Source organism: Oryctolagus cuniculus, chromosome 9, assembly GCF_964237555.1.
Source record: "Oryctolagus cuniculus chromosome 9, mOryCun1.1, whole genome shotgun sequence".
In the NCBI taxonomy this organism is placed as follows: Eukaryota; Metazoa; Chordata; class Mammalia; order Lagomorpha; family Leporidae; genus Oryctolagus; species Oryctolagus cuniculus.
Window position 1 is genome coordinate 90325952 of NC_091440.1, and position 21365 is coordinate 90347316.

Sequence of the window (21365 nt, forward strand, 5' to 3'; positions counted from 1 at the left end):
AGATTTGAAATAAATTTTACTGGACATCCTTTCTATTTTCTACACATACAAGGGTAATTCAATTTATGTAGTAGTATGTTCCCAGAAAAATATCTTAATCTGTCAATTCTTATCACCTCTCCTGGAGAAACCAGCTGATGATTTGTGTCTGTTTTCTGTTGCAGTGAGGCAGACAATTGACAGGCACAAGTCCTACTTGTTGTGTTCTTGCTCTGTCAGCCTCACCTGACTGTAAGAACCGAATCTGGGTCATATAGAAGTTCTCTCCAAGCTTACAGATCATTAACACATTCCTTCATTATTTACATGTGGATTAACTGGTTTCAGTTTAAAGATGATAAAATACACATATATGTATTGTAACTTATGAAAGTTTGAATTATAATAAAGATGTACATATTAAAAGCTGTCTTATTTTAGAATTTTATGTTTTACAAGTCATACCCTCTATTGTGGGTATCCCTTTTTGACCTGAGATTCCACAGTTGTGGCCGGCTCTGTTGTTAAGACAAAGGGAGCCCCCTTTTGTGGTTGCGGTAGATCCCTGACGCATTCAATCTGATGGTGAGTGAAGGAAAAGGAAAGGATCAGGTGACTGGAAGTGACCCTGCCAGTGTCCATCCTAGTCTAATATTGTTATCAAAAAAATATTTTTAGCAGTAATTTTTTGCTTTTGGGGGAAAGTGATGTTATGCTTAAAGGCCTTAAGTCACTGTACTTGAACTGTATTTAGGATTTTGGGTAATATCTACAAGAACACTTATAATATGTTCACAAATAATGGCTTTGATTTTAGGGTTATGACAAATCTATTTTGTATCATCTTGACTAGTTTTAACTCTTTGGGAGATATGTGACCTGTCCCATATACCTTGTCCCACCCCATTAGCCCAGATAATTGTCCAGTGACTATATTGAGATCTTGCAGATGCACTGGTGAGCTAATCCCTATTTAAAGGAGTCCTTCAAGAAAGCTTCCTAAAATTGTCACCACTCTTTTTTTAAGTTTCTATTTTACTAGCACCTAATATTTATGTGGAATAAGGTATAGAGAAGGCTGGCGCCATGGCTCACTAGGTTAGTCCTCTGCCTGCAGCGCTGGCACTGTGGGTTCTAGTCCCAGATGGGGTGCTGGTTCTGTCCAGGTTGCTCCTCTGCCAGTCCAGCTCTCTGCTGTGGCCCAGGAAGGCAGTGGAGGATGGCCCTAGTGCTTGGGCCCTGCACCTGCATGGGAGACCAGGAGGAAGCACCTGGCTCCTGGCTTTGGATCAGCACAGTGTGCCGGCTGCAGCGGCCATTTGTAGTGTGAACCAGCGGAAGGAAGACCTTTGTCTCTCTCTCTAACTCTGCCTGTCAAAAAAAAAAAAAAGGTATAGAGAAAATAGAAGAATCTAGTTTTAAGTAGTGGAAAGTTTGAATTGATAGATTATTTAGGGAATATAGTTTATTACTTTTGAATGTTGTATATGCTCTAAAATTTTCTAGATAATCACATTAGACTTACATTTATAATATGCCTATAATATTGAAGGCCTAGATAATGCTGTTTACTTCAAACTTAAGCCTAAAATGATTTTGTTTTATTTTAATAGCTATCCCTTTATTACTTCTAAGTTTGGTGACCATAGATTCTTTATTTTTCATGTCTGTATGGTTCCTAGTAACATACTTTCTCTGCTTTTGATTGATAGTAATGATTAGTGATCATTTTCTAATTTTGCATAGCAAAATATTTTATTCAAGAATAGGATCACACTTAGCTACTATTTTAGAAATAATGACATTGAGCTTTTGGACTTGAGTACAAAATATATCGGGCTATAAGGAAAGAATATACTGGGCCAGCGCCATGGCTCACTTGGTTAATCCTCCGCTGCCAGCATCCCATATGAGCACCGGGTTCTAGTCCCGGTTGCTCCTCTTCCAGTCCAGTTCTCTGCTGTGGCCCAGGAAGGCAGTGGAAGATGGCCCAAGTGCTTGGGCCCTGCACCCGCATGAGAGACCAGGAGGAAGCACCTGGCTCTTGGCTTCAGATCGGCACAGCTCCAGCCGTTAGCTGTTTTGGGGGCTGAACCAACAGAAGGAAGACCTTTCTCTGTCTCTCTCTCTCACTAACTCTGTCAAATAAATTTTTTAAAAAAATTTAACGTATACTAAAATCTCATGTGACTAGACACATTCAGTTGTCAACCAGAAGAAAGTAGAAATAACTGTATAATCTTGGATAAAGAAGCCTTGTTAAATATATCATTGAAGTCAGAAACCATAGAAGAAATACTTGTTAAATTTTTTTAAGGGAAAATGCTTATTGGGGGAAACCCGACAGACAGGAGGGAAGGGGTGAAGAAGGAAAAGAGGGAGAAGGAGGGCATAGAGAGATCTAGAGACAGAGATCAGGAGACAGAAAAAGAACAATACTTGTTAAATTTGACCACATTTTTTCATTTATAAGCAACAAAAAACTACCCCTATAAATAAAATTTAAATGATAGGCAATGGGGGAAAAAGAAAACTCTTACTATAGTGAGTTATAAGAATAAATGGTTTTGGGGTCAGTGCCATGGTGCACCAGGTTAAAACCATGGCCTGCAGCATCCCATATAGGCACCAGTACAAGTCTCGGCTGTTCTACTTCCTGTCCAGCTCCCTGCTAATGCACAGAGGATAGCCCAAGTGCTTGGGCCCCTGTACCCATGTGAAGAACACAGATGAAGCTCCTGGCTTTAGCCTGGCCCAGCCCTGGCCTTTGTGGCCATTTGGGGAGTAAACCAGCAGATGGAAGATGTCTTTGTCTTTCCTTTTCTCTCTCGGTAACTCTACCTTTCAAATAAATCTTTAAAAAAGAAAGGAATAAAGAATACCCTTTTCCCTAAAAAGATGTACATTTACTTAATGGGAGAATGTAACTTTTAGTAGTCTGCTTTATTTCTCTAAGCAACAAAGCAACATTCACCTAATTCATGAAAGTCATCTACATTACTTTAATAACTGCATAATAAACCATTGTACATAAGTGCTGTAATTTTCTTTTTACTGCGAAACATTTAGGTGGTTTTCAAATTTTTTTTCTAATTTTGTGTAATTTCTCAAATCCACCCCCACCCCCCAAAAAAATCCTATCAGCAAGGTCTATAATTTCTAGATCCAAAAAAATCCGTGTTTAGATTTGTCATATTTATTTTAGTGCTTGGCAGTTTGATAGCAAGAACTGTTTTTAATTGCAGTTCCCTCTCTAACAGTGAAATTGAGCAATTTTTCATACATACATTTGAGTATATTGACAGGTCTCAAACTTCACCTGTTTTCCTTTTGAGTTATCTTTTTTCTGACTTGTAAGAATGTGAGAAGTTATTAACTCTTTGTCCTGTGAAGCTATTTTCTTAGTCTTTCACTTTTGATTTTATTAAATTTAGCTTATTGGTTCATAGCTTCTAGATTTTCTTTGACTACACAGCAGATCTTCCTATCTCAACATTACATATTCACAGATATTTTGTGGTTTTTTTTTTTTTTTTTGAAGATTTATTTATGTTTTACTTGAGAGTCAGAATTACACAGAAAGAGGAGAGGCAGAGAGAGAGAGGTCTTCCATCCGATGGTTTACTCCCCAATTGGCTGCAACGGCCGGAGCTGCTCCAATCCGAAGCCAGGAGTTTCTTCCAGGTCTCCCACGCAGGTGCAGGGGCCCAAGGACTTGGACCATCCTCCACTGCTATCCCAGGCCATAGCAGAGAGCTGGATTGGAAAATACACAGATATTTTAATGATTGTGTATTTAAAGGCATAGAATCTTTTTATAATGTATTTTATATGAAATGAATGTATAACTATTCAGAATGATAAGCTGACTTTCCACACCGTTTATAATCCTTCTTCCATTTATAATCTTTATTCCACCTATATTTTATATTAAGTTCCTGTAGATAGGTAGATTCATTTCAAAGCCTTATTCTATTCATTTATTTTACCAGTATCATGTTTTATTACAGAGCTTTATGATAGTCTTATGTGGTAAATCGATAAATATACTGAATCATGTTAAAGTGGGTTTTTTTTTTGTCATTATACAATGTATCTTTATGAACTTCAGAATTGTATTAATTTTTTTTTTTTTTTTTTTTTTTTGACAGGCAGAGTGGACAGTGAGAGAGACAGAGAGAAAGGTCTTCCTTTGCCGTTGGTTCACCCTCCAATGGCCGCCCAGCGCACCGCGCTGATCCGATGGCAGGAGCCAGGAGCCAGATGCTTTTCCTGGTCTCCCATGGGGTGCAGGGCCCAAGCACCTGGGCCATCCTCCACTGCACTCCCGGGCCACAGCAGAGAGCTGGCCTGGAAGAGGGGCAACCGGGACAGAATCCGGCGCCCCAACCGGGACTAGAACCCGGTGTGCCAGCGCTGCTAGGCGGAGGATTAGCCTAGTGAGCTGCGGCGCCGGCCCTGAATTGTATTAATTTTATGTTAGGTGAATTTTAGGATGTTAAGGCTTTGTCTTTGGGAACGTGGCATCATGCCCATTTATTCAGTTCTTTTTTTATGACCTCCAACAAACTCTTTAACAGTTTATATTTCTCTTGTTAAATTTATTACTATTTTACAATTTTGAATGTTGTAAAATGTTTAAATTTTTGCAATGTTGCAAGTAGTCTTTTAGGATTGTAGAATGACATATTTTAGTTAGCTGAATGTCCTGTTTAGTAGTTGCCAAATTACTGACACTTTTCCAAAAATCTAAACAGAGTAAAAAGCATTATGTAAGTACAGCTTTCCCTTGATTTAAAGGGTGTTTCAGGATCCTTACGTTTATTATTAATTTTAGCTGCCAGTGAAACACATTTACATGGTTGCTTGGTTTCTAGATAATGGGAATTTATTGAATGACTTTGTGCTTTTTTTTTTTTAATATTTTGTACTTAGGTTGCTACAACTGTAAATATGAAACAAGGACACTACCCAATGGATGAATGTATTAAAGGAGATTCTTTAATGGGAAAATTGCAACCTAAAATGTATGTTATGTGTATACTTAGTATTTAAACTTCCGTGTATTTCTGAAATAATTTACAATTATAAAATGTCATTTTTAGATCTATGTTTGTAGAGTGCTGTTTCTATAAGTTCATTTTGTATCTTAACTGTTAGCAAAATGGAGACTTCAGCTCCTGAAGAAGCAGCATTAGTTTTTACTTATTTAAAGTGGAGAAAACAAGGATTAGTACATCAAGCAAAAAAGGTTGATAGTACAATAATTCTTGGTGCTAGATGAGAAGGAGTTATAGAAAAAAAATTTCAGTTGATTCTTAAGAGCGGTTACAAATACAGTGTGGAGAACTTTGGGAAGAAATGTTAAGAATTTTTTTTTAAAGTATTTTACTTCTTTGAAATGCAGAGAGAAAGAAACAGACCCAGAGAGAGCTCCCAGCTGCCAGTTCACCTCCCAAATGGCTGTAACCGCCAAAGCCAGGAGCCTGGAACTAAATCCAGGTCTCCCATGTGGTGTGTAGGGTCCCAAGTACTTGAGTCAACACCTGCTATTTCCCAACATGGATATTAGCAGGAACCTGGGATTGGGGGTAGATTCAGGACTCAAACTCAGGCACTCTGATATGGGGTGTGAACATTGCAAGTACCGTCTTAACCACTATGCCAAACTCTTACCTAAGAAGTGGTTTGAAAAATGATTTATAGAAGGAAAAATAGTAATTTGGGAATTCTCTTAATTTTTCCATTGTTCTGTGAGAGTTGACAAATACATACTTCTATTAATAAATGTTCTTTTGAATTAGTAAAAGGTTTAAAAACACCCAAACTAAAGACTATATTACTTGTTATTCACTTAATTGTTCACATGTCTCCCCTGCTAGTCTAAAAGCCTCTCTATGGGCATGGGCCACAGTTTATTCTTCTGTGTCCCTGGTGTGGGACATAAGAATAAAGGTGCAATAAGTGTTAGATGAAGAAACACAGTATTTTTACATTTTGTATAGTTTTTCTGAAGTCATATCTCAGTCTTACCCAAGTTTACATTTTTTTAAAGATTTTTATTATCTAATTGTATTCTTATCTAGATACATGTAATATCTAATAGGATTGAAAAGTAAAATTTCAGCTTTCGCAGTAAAAGAATCTAACCCAAAAGGTACTCAGATTTGCTACAAATTACTGGGTTTTTCTCTACATTATAGTCCCCATCTCAAGAATGCTTATGTTATAAACTACTGTTCCCTCATTTAAGTACAGTTTAGCTTTAAACAGCTGTATGTTTTTAAATTGTATCTTTTGATTCATAATGTATTTTTGACTACTTTGTTTATGTTTTGAAACAGGAATTATATAATGGATGTTGCAAGGCTGATACATTCACATATTTTCAAGAATTACCATTCACTTTTCATAGAATATTGAAAAGTTATTTGGCATAATATATCTCTCTGTAATAGCAATATTTCTTTTTTTTTTTCTTTCTTTTTTTTTTTTTTTTTTTTTTTTTTGACAGGCAGAGTGGACAGTGAGAGAGAGAGACAGAGATAAAGGTCGTCTTTTGCCGTTGGTTCACCCTCCAATGGCCACCGCGGCTGGCGCGCTGCGGCCGGTGCACCACGCTGATCCAATGGCAGGAGCCAGGTGCTTATCCTGGTCTCCCATGGGGTGCAGGGCCCAAGCACTTGGGCCATCCTCCACTGCACTCCCGGGCCACAGCAGAGAGCTGGCCTGGAAGAAGGGCAAGGGGGACTTAATCCTGCGCCCCGACGGGCACTAGAACCTGGTGTGCCAGTGCCGCAAGGCGGAGGATTAGCCTAGTGAGCCGCGGCGCTGGCCAGTAAGAGTAATATTTCAGCATCATAGTTTCTTCCACACAGTTTAAGCTTATACTTAAGCAAACACTAAATGTTTCTTGTGTGCTAGCCAGTCTAAGATATAAAGATAAAAATAACTAAAAACTCTGGCTTCCACAGACAAGAGAAAGCAAGTAATTTTTTCTTTGTGATTAAATTGGTTAAAGTTACTACTTCTTGTAAATTTTCCAGACTTATAAGTATACTTTTTAATAGCTGATTTTGTGTATATAAAACTTTAATGATGAACTTAAGATACTTTAGCAATTATCAACATCTCTACCAAAAAAAAAAAAAAAAAAAAAAAACAGGTAAAGAGAGATTAATAGTTAATCACAATGTAAATTTAGAGATATTCTTCTTAGGCATTTAAGAAGCTGAATTCTTTAAAAACAAAGTTTAAATGAAAGTATATTTACTCATAATTTCTGTCTCCTCACTCAGATAAATAATCGAGAACCCACTGTGTTCTTATAAGTCATTATATGGATTATTTTTGAAAAAGGTAAAAAAATCACAATAAAAGGTTAATGTCCCATTAATGTTGGTATTTAAAATAATATCCTTGACATTTTTCAGGATAAAGAATTGTTCTCATGACTTTAAAAGGACTGCTGATCAGCTGACTTTTGGTATTGGGGTACAGCATTCAGCCTCCATATGCAGGACTCTTTTGAACTCATCAGCTGTAATGTTGGTATGAAAAATATTATAAATACAAGGAAGACGAATATTTGACTTCATCTGCAATAGCTTAACCTTCTTTTCTCAGGATTCTTAATAGATTCTTTTGGAAGTGTAAAAGTAACAGACATAAACTTTCCTCAGATATCTTGTTTTATTATATACTTAAACAATTCACTTTTTTCCTAAGGTAGCCATTCTACCCTTGAAGAATTCTGGTTCAGAGTTCTAGATATTTACTTGTATATATTATCTTCTCTGAAACTAGTGAATTCAGATTCTGTGAAACTTACATAAAGTACAGGTTTCTAAATTCTTGTTTTAAAGATTTATTTTGAAAGAGCTACAGAGAGGCAGAGAGAGAGAAAGAGACAGACAGGGAAAGTCTTCCATCCACTCACTGTTCACTCCTCAAATGGCCGCAACGGCTAGAGCTGAGCAGATCCAAAGCCAGGAGCTTCTTCCAGGTCTCCCAGTCAGGTGCAGGGGCCCAAGGACTTGGGCCATCTTCCACTGCTTTCCCAGACCATAGCAGAGAGCTGGATTGAAAGTGGAGCAGTCAGGACTCGAACCAGTGTCCCTATGGGATGCCAGCACTGCAGGCAGCAGCTTTACCCACCTTGCCACAGCACTGGCCCCAAGTTTCTAAATTCTAAGTGTGATTTTCCAGTTATTTTAATGGTGACAAAAGGCCTAACTGCATCAATAACTGTTTTTGTTGAGGGTTGAATTTTACATATTATCACTACTATATAACTTTAAATATTTTTTCAGCTTAAATTTGGAAATACAACAAATTCCCAGGTACTGTGAAATGAAGTGCTAAATCTTTTTATTAAAGTCATTAATGAGCCACGAAGGAGTGCACTTCATCTTGCTGACTTTTGCTTCAAGTTACATCTTAACAAAGCCAAATTATAATCTTTTTTTCTTAAGATTGATTTATTTACTTGAATGGCAGAGTTAGAGAGTGAGAGTGAAACAAAGAGATCTTCCATCAGCTGGTTACCCCTCAGATGACCTCAATGTCCAGGGCTAAACCAGGCCCAAGCCAGGAGCTTCATCTTGGTCTCCCACATGAATGCAGGGGTCCAAGGAGTTGGACCGTCTTCTGCTGCTTTCCCAGGCACATGAGCAGGGAGCTGGATCGGAAGTAGGGCAACCAGGACTTGAACTGGCAACTATATAGTATTCTAGCCTGCAGGTGGCAGCTTTACCCACTACTCCATAGTGCCAGCCCCCAAATTATAATCTTTTTTTCAGACACTGTTTATAATCCTTGTATGTATACATTTATTGGCATGATAAGTTGTTCAGGATGGTTTTAAGTTGAGAAATGGTTACAGGACATAATCTCATTTTTTTTAAAAAAAAGTATCTTCATGTTATCCTAACCAAAATTCTAAAATCTTAATGGTGTTTATCTTGGAATAAACAGGAATATAAGTGTTGCTACTTAGTTTTAGGTTTCTGTAGTGAATCTATTACTTTTGTAAACAAATGCTAGTTTGAAGTTTTTGCAACTATAATGTATCAAAGCATCTATTTTATAATTATATGTGGTTCCTGTCCCTTTTTAGGAGACTAAAACTACTGAAGAAATTGATGAAGCATTGAAGATAGCAGGATATAATTCTGAACAATTAAGTACTGCCGTAAAAGTAAGCATTTTGAATTATTCTGTCAAAAAGTGTAGTGTGACCTTTTTAAATGTAACACATTATCACTAAGGTTAGTGCCTATTAGCACTGAGTTGTTAGACATGATAATTTTATAATAGAGAAGCACACAAAAGAATGGAAAACTACTCCATGGCCCACCAGGATTTGCGTTGTAGCATTATTGTGCTGAGAACCTATGACTTCTACCTGTTGGCTGAATTTTTATCCTAGCAGCATCACAGATAATCTTTTCAACATTTGTTTAGTACTTGACTGAACCTTCCAACTGAATTTTATTCTCTGTCCTCCATGCTTTACCCACCCCCTGCATCAAAAAAAAAAAAAAAAAAAAAAAAAAGACTTACTATTGTGCTGACAAGATTCAAGCTGTTTTTTTTTTTTTAAAGATGTATTTATTTATTTGAAAGAGTTACAGAGAAGGAGAGGCAGAGGAAGAGAGGGAGATATCTTCCATCCACTGGTTCACTCCCCAAGTGGCCACAACAGCTGGAGCTGAGCCACACCGAAGCCAGGAGCCAAGAGCTTCTTCGAGATCTCCCATGTGGATGCAGGGGTCCAATTGGGCTGTCTGCTCCTGCTTTCCTAGGCACATTAACAGGAAGTTGGATTGGAAGTGGAGCAGTGGGGACTTGAACCAGGTCCATAGGGAATGCTAGCACTGCAGGTGGTGCCTTTACCTGCTATCCCATGGCGCCAGCCCTAAGAGAGAAGTTCTTAAGCACCCAGCAACAAATTTAAAAACAAGGAGTTTAAAAAGTTAGTTGATTTATATCATGGCTGCTGCTTTGCACAGAAGGACAGGACATTTTGGACTGGCTAAAAGTCACTATGAAAAGTTAGATTTCACAAGAGGAATGAGAGATATGATGAATGTATCAAGATGTAAGACTGTGAGAAAGGAAAAGCATTGAGAGGCATGTATTTTGCACAGTAGTTAAGACAACTCTTGGAGTACCTGCTTCCTGTTATCAGAGTCCCTGGGTTTGAGTCCTGTCTATACTTCCAATCCAACTTCTTACTAATGTGTACCCTGGGAGGCAGCAGTGATGGCTCAAGTGTGTGGGCTTGTGCCACCCACATGTGATACTCAGATTGAGTTCCCAGCTCCTGACTTCAGCCTGGTCCAGCCCTGGCTGTTGAAAACATTTGAGAAGTGAACTAACATACAGAAGATCTCTTTCCCTTCTTCCATATTTCAAATAAATAAAAATGTTTTTACTGAGAAAAGGGGGAAATTAAATGACACCTGTTTTGAGAAGCAATTATAAGATTATAAGTACTAATACGATAGAGAAGAGCAAATTTGATGAACTGAGGATTAGGAATTAAGTGTCTGAATGCAGGAAGCACAGTTCAACTCAAGCCAACCTACCTTATGCCCCTAATATTAATATCTTTTTCAGTGAAAAGTACATTCACTCCATTCCAGCATCAATGCTAAGACCACAATTTCATCTAAAGCTGTGGGTGAGACTTGGGCTATGATTCTTCTGAGACAAAATTTCTCTCCAGCTTTGAGCCTATGAATCCAGACAAGTCATCTGCTTCTAAAGGGCATTACAAAAGGAAGAAATTGGGGGAAAAGTAACAGGGAGAAGAGTCATGGATCCTAAGCAAAAGTTTTTAAAACTGTTTAACAGTAGAAATATGTGGAATAACTACCATTTCAAGTTTCTAGGTTGTGATTTGGGGGGGTGGGGGGGCGGGGGGATTCTGCCAGAAAGAAATTGAGCTGTCCAAAATAACTCATTTCCTGTAATGAATAAAAAGTTTAGAAAACTTGCCAGTTGGTTTTTTTAGTTCATTTTCCCAAATTAGTACAAAATGACAAGATGTGGTCTTGATGACAAATACCAGGATTTAAAGTTAAATCTTGTGACTTAATTTATTATAATCTAATCACATATATGGAATTTTGAAGTCTAAAAAATTACTTTGAAAACTCAGTTGATACTGCGCAGTGGTGCAGTAGATTAATCCTCTGCCTGTGGTGCCAACATCCCATGTGGGCACCCATTCTAGTCCTGGCTGCTCCTCTTCTAATCCAGCTCTCTGCTATGGCCTGGGAAAGCAGTAGAAGATGGCTCAAATGCTTGGGCCCCTGCACCTACATGGGAGACCCAGAAGATGATCCTGGCTCCTACCTTCAAATCGATTCAACTCCAGCCGTTGCGGCCATTTGGGGAGTGAACCAGCGGGGTGGAAGGCTTCTCTCTGTCTCTCCCTCTCACTTTCTGTAACTCTACCTCTCAAATAAAATCTTTTAAAAAAAATTAAGTTGACAGGGTTGGTGCTGTACTATAGCAGGTAAAGCCACCATCTGCAGTGCTAGGATCCCATATGAACTCTGGTTCATGTCCCTGCCACTCTACTTCGGATCCAGCTCCCTACACCTAGGAAAGCAGCTGAAGATGGCCCAAGTACTAGGCCCTGTGCACCCACGTGAGAGACCTGAAAGAAGCTCCTGGTTTTAGCCTGGCCTAGCCCTGGCCATTGCAGCCATTTGGGGTTGTGAACCAGCAGATGGATCCCTCTCTTCTGTTTCCCTCCCCCTCTCCCTCCCCCTTTCTCTGTCACTCTGCCTTTCAAATAAATAAATACATCTTTAAAAAATAAAATTGACAATACAACCTCTTTTTATAAAGATTTATTTACTTAAAAGAGAGAGAATGATATTATGAGAGAATGAATGTCAATCTGGTTCACTCCCCAAAAGGCACAAACAGCCAGGGCTGAGCTAGGCAGAAGCTAGGATCCAGGAACTCCATCCTAGTCTCCCATGTGGGTGATAGGAGCCCAAGGACCTGAGCCACCTACTATGGCCATTCCAGCTGCATTAGCAAGGAGCTGGTACAGAAGTGAAAAAGCTGGAACTGGAACCAGCACTGTGATATGGGATATTTGCATTGCAAGCTGCAGGTGAACCCTCAATGCCGCAGCCTCAAACCTTGACCATATAACTTCTACAAAATAAATATACCAAATTAAGTTTTTATGTTGGTTTCCCCAGGTACTTGAACACATACAGAATCAAGCAAAAGAGGAGACAGACAGTCTCATGCAGGTTATGGAGAAACAATTTGATCAACTTTTTGCTTCTCTTGTTTCCAGGTAATAAATAGATTAAAAATAGAAACATGATAAAATTGAAATATTTCATATTAACTTGTAATTATATTCATCTTGGAGAGTCAGTTACTCTTATTAAGCATTTTTAAATATATGGTAGTGACACTTGGTAATTCTGTGTTTAACTTTTTGAGGAGCCACCAAACTGCTTTCCACAGTGACTACATGCACTGTTTTACTTTCTCACCAGTAATATACAGGGTTTCTAGTTTCCCCACATCTCATCAATGCTTGATGAAGTGATGTCTCATTGTGATTTTTATTTAAAATGTCATTAGCATCTCCCTAATGACTGTTCGTGTTAAGCATTATTTACAATGTTTATATATCTTCGATATCTATCTTTGTCCATTTATTGTTTGTTGGATGTTGGAGTGTTTAAAAATATATTCTCAATATTAAATCCTTACCAGATATATTACCTGAAAATATTACCCCTTATTCTTTGGGTTGTCTTTTCACTTTTTTGATAATGATTTCCATAAGGGTTTTTAAATGTATGAAATCTGATTTATTGTTTCTATTGTTGCTTGTGCTTTTGATGTCATATCCAAGAAATATTTGCCAAATCCAAAATCATGCTTCCACATACTTTTTCTTCTAAGTGTGTTACAGTTTTAATTCTTACATTTAGATCTTTGATCCAATTTTATTAATTTGTGTATATGTGATGACAAAGTAAGGGTCTGACTTCATTCTTTTGAATTGTGTATCCAGTTTTCCTAGGACCATTTGTTGAAAGTTCTCCTTTCCTCGTCAAAAATTAGCTATATATATATATATATATATATATAGGCTTATTTCTGGGTTTTCTGTTTGATACCAATAGCCTATACAGGGGGTCTTCAAAAGGTTAATGGCAAATGGCAAACGCATATCATGAAAATAGTATTCATGATTTTCAAAAAAAAAATTGTACTTACATCAACCTATCTTGTAATTCGATTTTTCCACAAATGTTTTGAAGTCCTTATGCAAGTATCATACTGTTTTGATAACTATCTTTGAAATCATAATAATTGAGTTCTCCAACTTTGTTCTTTTTTTTTTTTTTTTTTTTTTTTGACAGGCAGAGTGGACAGAGAGAGACAGAGAGAAAGGTCTTCCTTTTGCCGTTGGTTCACCCTCCAATGGCCGCCGCGGCCGGCGCACCGCGCTGATCCAGTGGCAGGAGCCAGGTACTTATCCTGGTCTCCCATGGGGTGCAGGGCCCAAGCATTTGGGCCATCCTCCACTGCACTCCCTGGCCACAGCAGAGAGCTGGATTGGAAGAAGGGCAACCGGGACAGAATCCGGCGCCCCGACCGGGACTAGAACCCGGTGTGCCGGTGCCGCAAGGCGGAGGATTAGCCTAGTGAGCTGCGGCGCTGGCCCTTTTTTTAAAAAAAATTTTTTTGTAAGGCAGAGCTATAGAAAGGGTGAGATGGAGATCTTCAGTCTGCCGGTTTGCTCCTCAAATGGCTGGAGCCAGACCAGGCCAAAGCCAAGAGGCAGGCATTCTGTCTGAATCTCCCACATGAATAGGAAGGGTCCATGTGTTTGAAGCATGATTTGCTATGTTTCCAGTCACATTAGTAAAAAGCTGGATTGGAAACAGAGCAGCTGGAACTCGAACCTGCACTCCATTATGGTATACAGACAACTTAGCCCACTGAGCCACCATACTGGCCCCATGTCCTTCTTGAAGATTGTCTTGGCTGTACAGCATGTCCTAAAAGTCCCTGTGACTTTTAGGATGGATTTTTCTGTTTGTACAGAAAATCTGCAATTTTGTTAGAATTGCATTGAATTATAGCTCGCTTTGGGTAGAATTGATATCTTAACAATTCTAAGTCTTCCTGTCTGTGAAAACGAAATGTTTTTCTGTTAGATCTTATTCAACATATTGGAATAATTTTGTGTAGTTTTCAATGTATAAGTCTATCATGGCCTTAATTAACTTTATCCTTAAATATAATACTTTTTTTCTTAAATATATTACTTTTTTAAAAAATAAATTTACATTCTGATGGACTGGAGGAATGTTCTGCAGACTGGCTTCTTATGCTATACCTTTAAAAAAAAAAAAAAGATGTATTTATCTGAAAGGCAGAGAGGTCTTCCTTCATTCCCCAGATGCCACAACGGCCGGAACTGAGCGAATCCAATCCGAAGCCAGGTCTCCCACACAGGTGCAGAGGCCCAAGCACTTGGGCCATCCTCTGTTGCTTTCATAGGCTTATTAGCAGGGAGCTAGATTGGAAATGGAGCAGCCAGGACTCAAATCAGTGACTGTATGGGATGTTAGCAATGCAGACAGCAGCTTAACCCACTGTGCCACAGTGTCAGTGCCCCATATATTTTAATTATGGAATTAGATCAATTTACTTTCAAGATTATTAATAAGTAATCACTTAGCCCTGCCATTTTTCCTTTAAAATTTCTTTTGTTTTGAGTATCCTTTCTTTATTCCTAGTAGGTTTCATACTTTCACTTTCTTTCATGATGGTTACCTATCTTTATTTCTGTATGTAATGCATCAAGTATCATTTGTAAGGCTAGTGGGTGGTGATGAATCCATTCAGTTTCTACTTGTGTTGGCAAGGCTTTTATTTCACCTTCATTTATGAAAGAGCTTTGCTGGGTAAGGTATTCTAGGTGGGAAGCTTTTTTCTTTCAGAAGCTGGATTATCCCTTTTTATCTTCTTCTGGCTTGTAAGGTTTCTTCTGAGAAATCCACTGTCTAATGAGATTTCCTTTAAAAATGACCTGACACTTTTCTCTTGCAAGTTTTAGAATTTTCTTTGTGTTGCTTATTATAGGTTGGGTAGGACTTGTGTCCCCAAAACTAACGCAAGTGTTAAAACTCCATCTTTATTATTTATTTATTTATTCAAGAGGTAGAGTTACAGACAGTGAGAGGGAAATACAAACAGAAAGATCTTCAATCTGCTGGTTCACTCCCCAAATAGCTGCAATGGCTGGAGCTGGGCCGATCCAAAGGAGCTTTCTCTGGGTCTCCCATGCAGGTGCAGGGGCCCAAGAGCTTGAGCCATCTTCTGCTTTCCCAGGCTATAGCAGAAAGCTGGTTGGAAGAGGAGCAGCCGAGTCTAGAACTGGTGCCCATATGAGATGCCCGCACTGCAGGTGGAGGATTAACCTACTGCGCCACAGCACTGGTCCCTTTGATGTCTTAATGTTAAAGATTGATAGATTGGAGCCGTTGCTGTGGTGTAGTGAGTAAAGCTGCAGCCTGCAGTGCCAGCATCCCATGTGGGCGCTAATTGGAGTCCTGGCTGTTCTACTTCCTATCCAGCTCTCTTCTATGGCCTGGGAAAGCAGTGAAAGATGGCTCAAATCCTTCGGCCCCTGCACCCATGTGGGAGACCCAGAAGTTGTTCCTGGCTCCTTGCTTCAGATCAGCACAGCTGTGGCTGTTATGGCCAATTGGAGAGTGAACTAGCAGATGGAAGCCCACAGATGGAAGACTCTCAAATAATAAATTTGAAATAAATTTGAAGACTTTCAAATAATAAATCTTTCCAAAAAATGATTTTTAAGGATTGAGACTTTATCTAATTGTGGCAACAGAGAAGTGGGTCTTACAGGAGGTCTTTAGGTCACTGAGAACATGCCCTGAGAGGATAGTTCTCATGAGAGGGTTGATTATTTGAGCTCAAGCTCTGCCTAGCTGTTGTCTATCCTGGTTTACTAGGTGATCGTTCCTCTACACCTGCTCTGCCATGGCCAGCCTCCACCAGACACCAAGCACTGGAGCTGCCCGATCCTGAACTGTACCCTCCAAACTATAAGCTGAAGTAAACCTTTCCTTTCCTAAGAAACTCCTCTAGGGTGTTTTAGTTAAAGTAACAAAAAGTGGTTTCAGAAGTTCATTGTAGTGAGGTTCGTTTCTGATCATTTTTATTTAGGGTTCTGTGAGCTTTCTGTATTTAGTGGTCTGTGTTTTCTCCAAATTGGAGAAGTTTTCAGTTATTTTATTGAGTAGGTTTTCTAAGCCCTTTTTTTCCCAATCCATAATGTACTCCTAAGATGAATATGGACATATTTGATGGTATCCCAAATAATGGTTTTGCTTTTTAATTTTTTCTTTTAAAAAAATTTTTGTCTGACTGATACATTTCAAAACGCTTGTCTTCAAGATCAGTTATTTTGGGGCCAGTGTTGTGTCACAGTGAATTAAACTGCCACTTGGAACACTGGCATCCTGTATCAGGCAATTTGAGTGTCGAGCACTTTGCACCTGATCAAGCTTCCTGATGTTGCACCTGGGAAAGCACCAGAAGATGGCTCAAGTACATGGGCCCTTATAACCCAGGAAAACTAGGATGAAGTTCCTGTCTCCTGGCTTTGGCCTGGCCCAGACATGGCTCTTGTAGCCATTTAGGGAGTGAACCAGCAGATGAAAGATGTAATCTCACTCTTTTACTCTGCCATTCAAATAAATAACTAAATCTTTAAAAAAAAAAAAAATCAGATAGTCTTTATTCTGCTTGATCCAATTTGTTAAGGCTTTCAGTGCTGTTATCATGTTGTCTTATTTCATCATTGCTAATATTTTGGTTCTTTCTCAGTATATCTTTGCTGAATTTCTTAATGTCATCTAGTGATTTCCTAATTTTAACTGTTTGTATTCTCTTTGGATGTTACAGTCTCTTTTGAATTATTAGACATTTCATCAATCTCCCTTTCTTCATGGTCCTGTACTAAAGCATTGTTCCTTTTGGGGTATCATTTGCCTTGTTCATATTGTCTGCATTTCTACATACTTTTTGCACATCTGGAGGATCAATTGTTTGTTAGGCATAGGGGATAGTTTTTGTGTATTGAAAGGCTTTTTCCCAAAGACGTGCCTTAGGGATGTTTGGCAGCGTATTTTGGCTTTGATCCTTTTTATTTATTTAAGGTATACTAATGTCATGTGTTCCACATATACAGATTTAGGAACATAGTGATACTTTTAACTCTATCCTTTCTCCTCCTTCCTCTCCTATTCCTGCTCTCAGTTTTTACAGTGATCTGCTTTGAGTTTACCTAACATGCATAATATTAACCCTAAGTAAAGAGTTCAACAAATGATAAGAAAAAACACTGTTCCTAAAGTAGAGACAAGGGCTGTAAACAGTCATCAAAACTCAAAATGTCAGTTTCCCTTCTATACATTACATATTTTGTACTCTTAGTTACCACAGATCAGGGAAAACATATGGTATTTGTCTTTTTGGGATGGTTTCCAGTTGCATCCCTTTTGTTGATTCCATATCTTAGCTATGGTGAATGGAGCTGCAATAAAAATGGGGGTACAGATAACTCTTTCATATGTTGATTTCATTTCCCTTGGATAAATTCCTAGGAGTGGAGTTTCTTGGTCATATGGTAGATTATTTTCAGATTTCTGAGGTATCTCCATACTGTCTTCCACAGTGGCTGGACCAGTTTACATTCCCATCAACAGTGGATTAGGGTATCTGTTGCCCCACATCCTCACCAGCATTTATTGTTTGATTTTTGTATGAGAGCAATTCTAACTGGAGTGAGGTGAGACATGATTGTGGTTTTTATTTGCATTTCCTTGATGGCTAGTGATACTGAGCATCTTTTCTTGTCTGGCCATTGAACAGACATTTGAAAAAATGTTTATTCAGGTCCTTTGCCCAGTTTTTAACTGGATTGTTTGCTTATTGTCGAGTTTCTTGAGCTCTTTATAGATTCTGGATATTAATCCTTTCTCAGATGTATAGTTTGAAGATATTTGCTCCCATTCTGTTAGTTGCCTTTTTACTTTGCAGAGTGTTTCCTTGCAGTACAGAGGCTTCTCAACTTGATGTAATCCCATTTGTCTATATTGGCATTAATTGCCTGTGCTACTGGGGTCTTTTCCCAGAAGTCTTTGCCTATGCCAGTGTCTTACAGAGTTTCCCCAGTGTTCTTCTATAGTAATTTGATGATACCAGGTCATAGATTTAAATCCTTAATCCATTTTGAATTGATTTTTGTATAATATGTAAGGTAGTGGTCTTATTTCATACTTTGGCAGAGATCCAGTTTTCCCAGCACCATTTGTTGAAGAGACTGTTCTTTCTCCAGTGATTGATTTTAACTCCTTTGTCAAAGATAAGTTTGTTGTAGGTGTGTGGGTTGATTTGTGGAGTTCCTGTTCTGTTCCATCGGTTAACATGTCTATTTTTGTGCCAGTACCAGGCTATTTTGATTAAAATAGGTCTTCAAATCTGGTATTGTGATGCCTCCAGCTTTGTGGTTTTTTTTTTTTGGGGGGGGGGGTCGGGGACAGGCAGAGTGGACAGTGAGAGAGAGAGAGAAAGGTCTTCCTTTGCTGTTGGTTCACCTCCCAATGGCCGCTGCAGCCGACGCACTGCGCTGATCCGAAACCAGGAGCCAGGTGCTTCTCCTGGTCTCCCATGTGGGTGCAGGGCCCAAGCACCTGGGCCGTCCTCCACTGCACTCCCAAGCTACAGCAGAGAGCTGGACTGGAAGAGGAGCAACTGGGACAGAATCTGGCGCCCCGACCGAGACTAGAACCCGGTGTGCCGGCGCCGCAGGTGGAGGATTAGCCTATTGAGCCGCGGAGCCAGCCTTCCAACTTTGTTTTTGTTGTGTAAAATTGCTATAGCTATTTGGTGACTCTTGTGTTTACATATGAATTTTAGCATATTTTTAAGATATCTGAGAAGAATGTTGGTATTTTGGGATCTCACTGAATCGATAAATTGCCTTTGGTAGTATGGACATTTTGATTATATTAATTTTTCAAATCCATGAATATGGAAGGTTTCTCCAGTTTCTTTGTGTCTTCTATTTCTTTGTTTAATGTTTTGTAATTTTTTTATTGTTAGCAAAATTTTCTTTCAAAGATTTGAGAGGCAAAGGCAGAGAGAGAGAGGGCTTCCATCCTCTGGTTCACTCCCCAGATGGCAACAATGGCCAGAGCTGTGCCTATTCAAAGCCAGGAGGCAAGAGCTTCCTCTAGGTCTCCTATGTAGGTGCAGGGACTGAAGGACTTGAGGCATCCTCTGCCACCTTCCTAGGCCATAGCAGAGAGCTGGATCAGAAGTGGAGCAGCCGGGACTCAGTCCAGCAGCAGCTTTACCCGCTATACCACAGCATCAGCCCCTGTAATTTTCATTATAGAGATCTTTCCCCTTCTAGGTTAAATATATTCCTAGGTATTTGATTTTTTCTGTAGCTATTGTGAATAGGATTGACCTTAGAAGTTCTGTCTCAGCCATGGCTGGCTTTTGTATACAAAAGCTATTTTTGTGTGTTAATTTTATATTCTGCCACTTTACCAAACTCTTATGAGTTCCAATTGTCTCTTAGTAGAGTCTTTTGAATCCCTTGTGAATAGAATCATGTCATCTGTAAATAGGGATAACTTGATTCCTCCTTTCCAGTTTCCCTTTGATTTCTTTTTCATGCCTAATGGCTCTGGCTAAAACATCCAGAATTATATTGAGTATCAAGGGTGATAGCAGCATCCTTGTCTGATTCTGCATCTTAGTGGAAGTGCTTTCAAATTTCACTATTCAGTAAGATGTTGGCTGTTGTTTTGTCATACAATGCCTAGATTGTGTTGAGAAATGTTCTTTCTATACCCAGTTTGCTTAAGGTTTTCATCATGAAATGATGTATTTTATCAAATGCTTTCTCTATATCTATTGAAACAACCATGTGGTTTTCGTTCATTTTATTAATGTGATGTATCGCATTTATTGATTTGGGTATATATTGAACCATCCCTGCATATCAGGGATAAATCCCAATTGGCCCATGTGAATGGTCTTTCTGATGGGTTGTTGGATTTGATTGGCTAGAATTTGTTGGATTTTTGTGTCTATGTTCATCAGGGATATTAGTCTATAGTTCTTTCTCTATTGCATCTTTTTCTGGTTTAGGAATTAAGGTGATACTGGCCTCATAGAAGGAGTTTAGGAGGATTCTCTTCCTTTCAGTTTTTTGAAATACTTTAAGAATTATAATCCGTTTTTCTTTAAAAGAATGGTAGAATTCAGCAGTGAAGGCATCCAGTCCTGGTATATCAATTTTGCTTATTTTTTCAAAATAATAGCTCTTCCTTTCCCCAGTCTTTTTTGTTTCGATTTTATTTCTTTAATTTTTATTATTTCTGCCTCCTATTAATTTTGGATTTTGTTATTTTCTAGATCCTTGAGGTGCATTGATAGTTCACTTATTTGCCTTTAAAATCTTGATGTAGGCACCAGTTGCTATAAACTTCCTTCTAACACTGCTTTTGCTCTGTCCCATAAGTTCTATTGCCGTCTTCACTCATTTCCAGAAACTATTTCCTTTTTGATTTCTTCTGTGACCCACTATTAATTCAGGAGCAAGTTGTTTGGTTTCCATGTGTTTGTATATATATTCTAGAGATTCTTATTTTCCATCTTTATTCCATTGTGGTCAGAAAAGATGCATGGTATGATATCAGGTTTTTTTAATTTTCTGAGACTTGCTTTATGACCTAGCATATCCTCCATCTTAGAGAAAGGCCCATGTGCTGATGAAAAGAATGTATGTTCTGCAAATGTGGGATGAAAAAGTCTGTAGATATCAGTTACATCCATTTGGTCCGTAGTGTAGATATGTTCTGTTATTTCTTTGATTATCTGTCTAGTTGATCTGTACATTGATGAACTGGAGAGTTGAATTCCACCATTACTATTGTATTGGAATCTCTGTCTTCCTTTAGATCTGTTAACATTTGTTTTAAATAACCAGGTACCCTGACTTTGGGTGCATATACATTTATTATAGTCACATGTTCCCGTTAAATTGATTCCATAATCATTACATAGTGCCTTTCTTTGTCTCCTTCAGAGGGCAAAGTTGTTAAAGTCTATTTTTGTCTGATATTAGGATAGTTACACCTGCTCATTTTTGTTTTCCAGTAGCATGGAATAGCTTTTTCCATCTTTTTACTTTCTGTCTGTGTGTACCTTTGATGGCAAGATGCGTTTCATGTTGGCAGCAAATAGATGGGTCTTATTTTTTATCCATTTGGCCA

At 38.6% G+C, this 21365-nt stretch overlaps 1 protein-coding gene across 3 annotated transcripts in view; it reads left to right on the plus strand.

Moving 5' to 3' along the window:
* Positions 1–21365, plus strand: part of RNF17 (ring finger protein 17) — a 116281-nt gene that overhangs the window by 4716 nt on the left and 90200 nt on the right. For 2 of the 3 annotated variants that reach the window (XM_051850672.2, XM_008259960.4), the window contains exons 3-6: positions 4915–5006; positions 7413–7530; positions 9098–9178; positions 12210–12310. The exons of the other annotated variant lie outside the window; for it this stretch is intronic. In XM_051850672.2, the coding sequence (XP_051706632.2) occupies positions 4915–5006; positions 7413–7530; positions 9098–9178; positions 12210–12310 (392 nt within the window). The remainder of the gene's footprint in view (positions 1–4914; positions 5007–7412; positions 7531–9097; positions 9179–12209; positions 12311–21365) is intronic. 3 annotated transcript variants of the gene reach the window in all.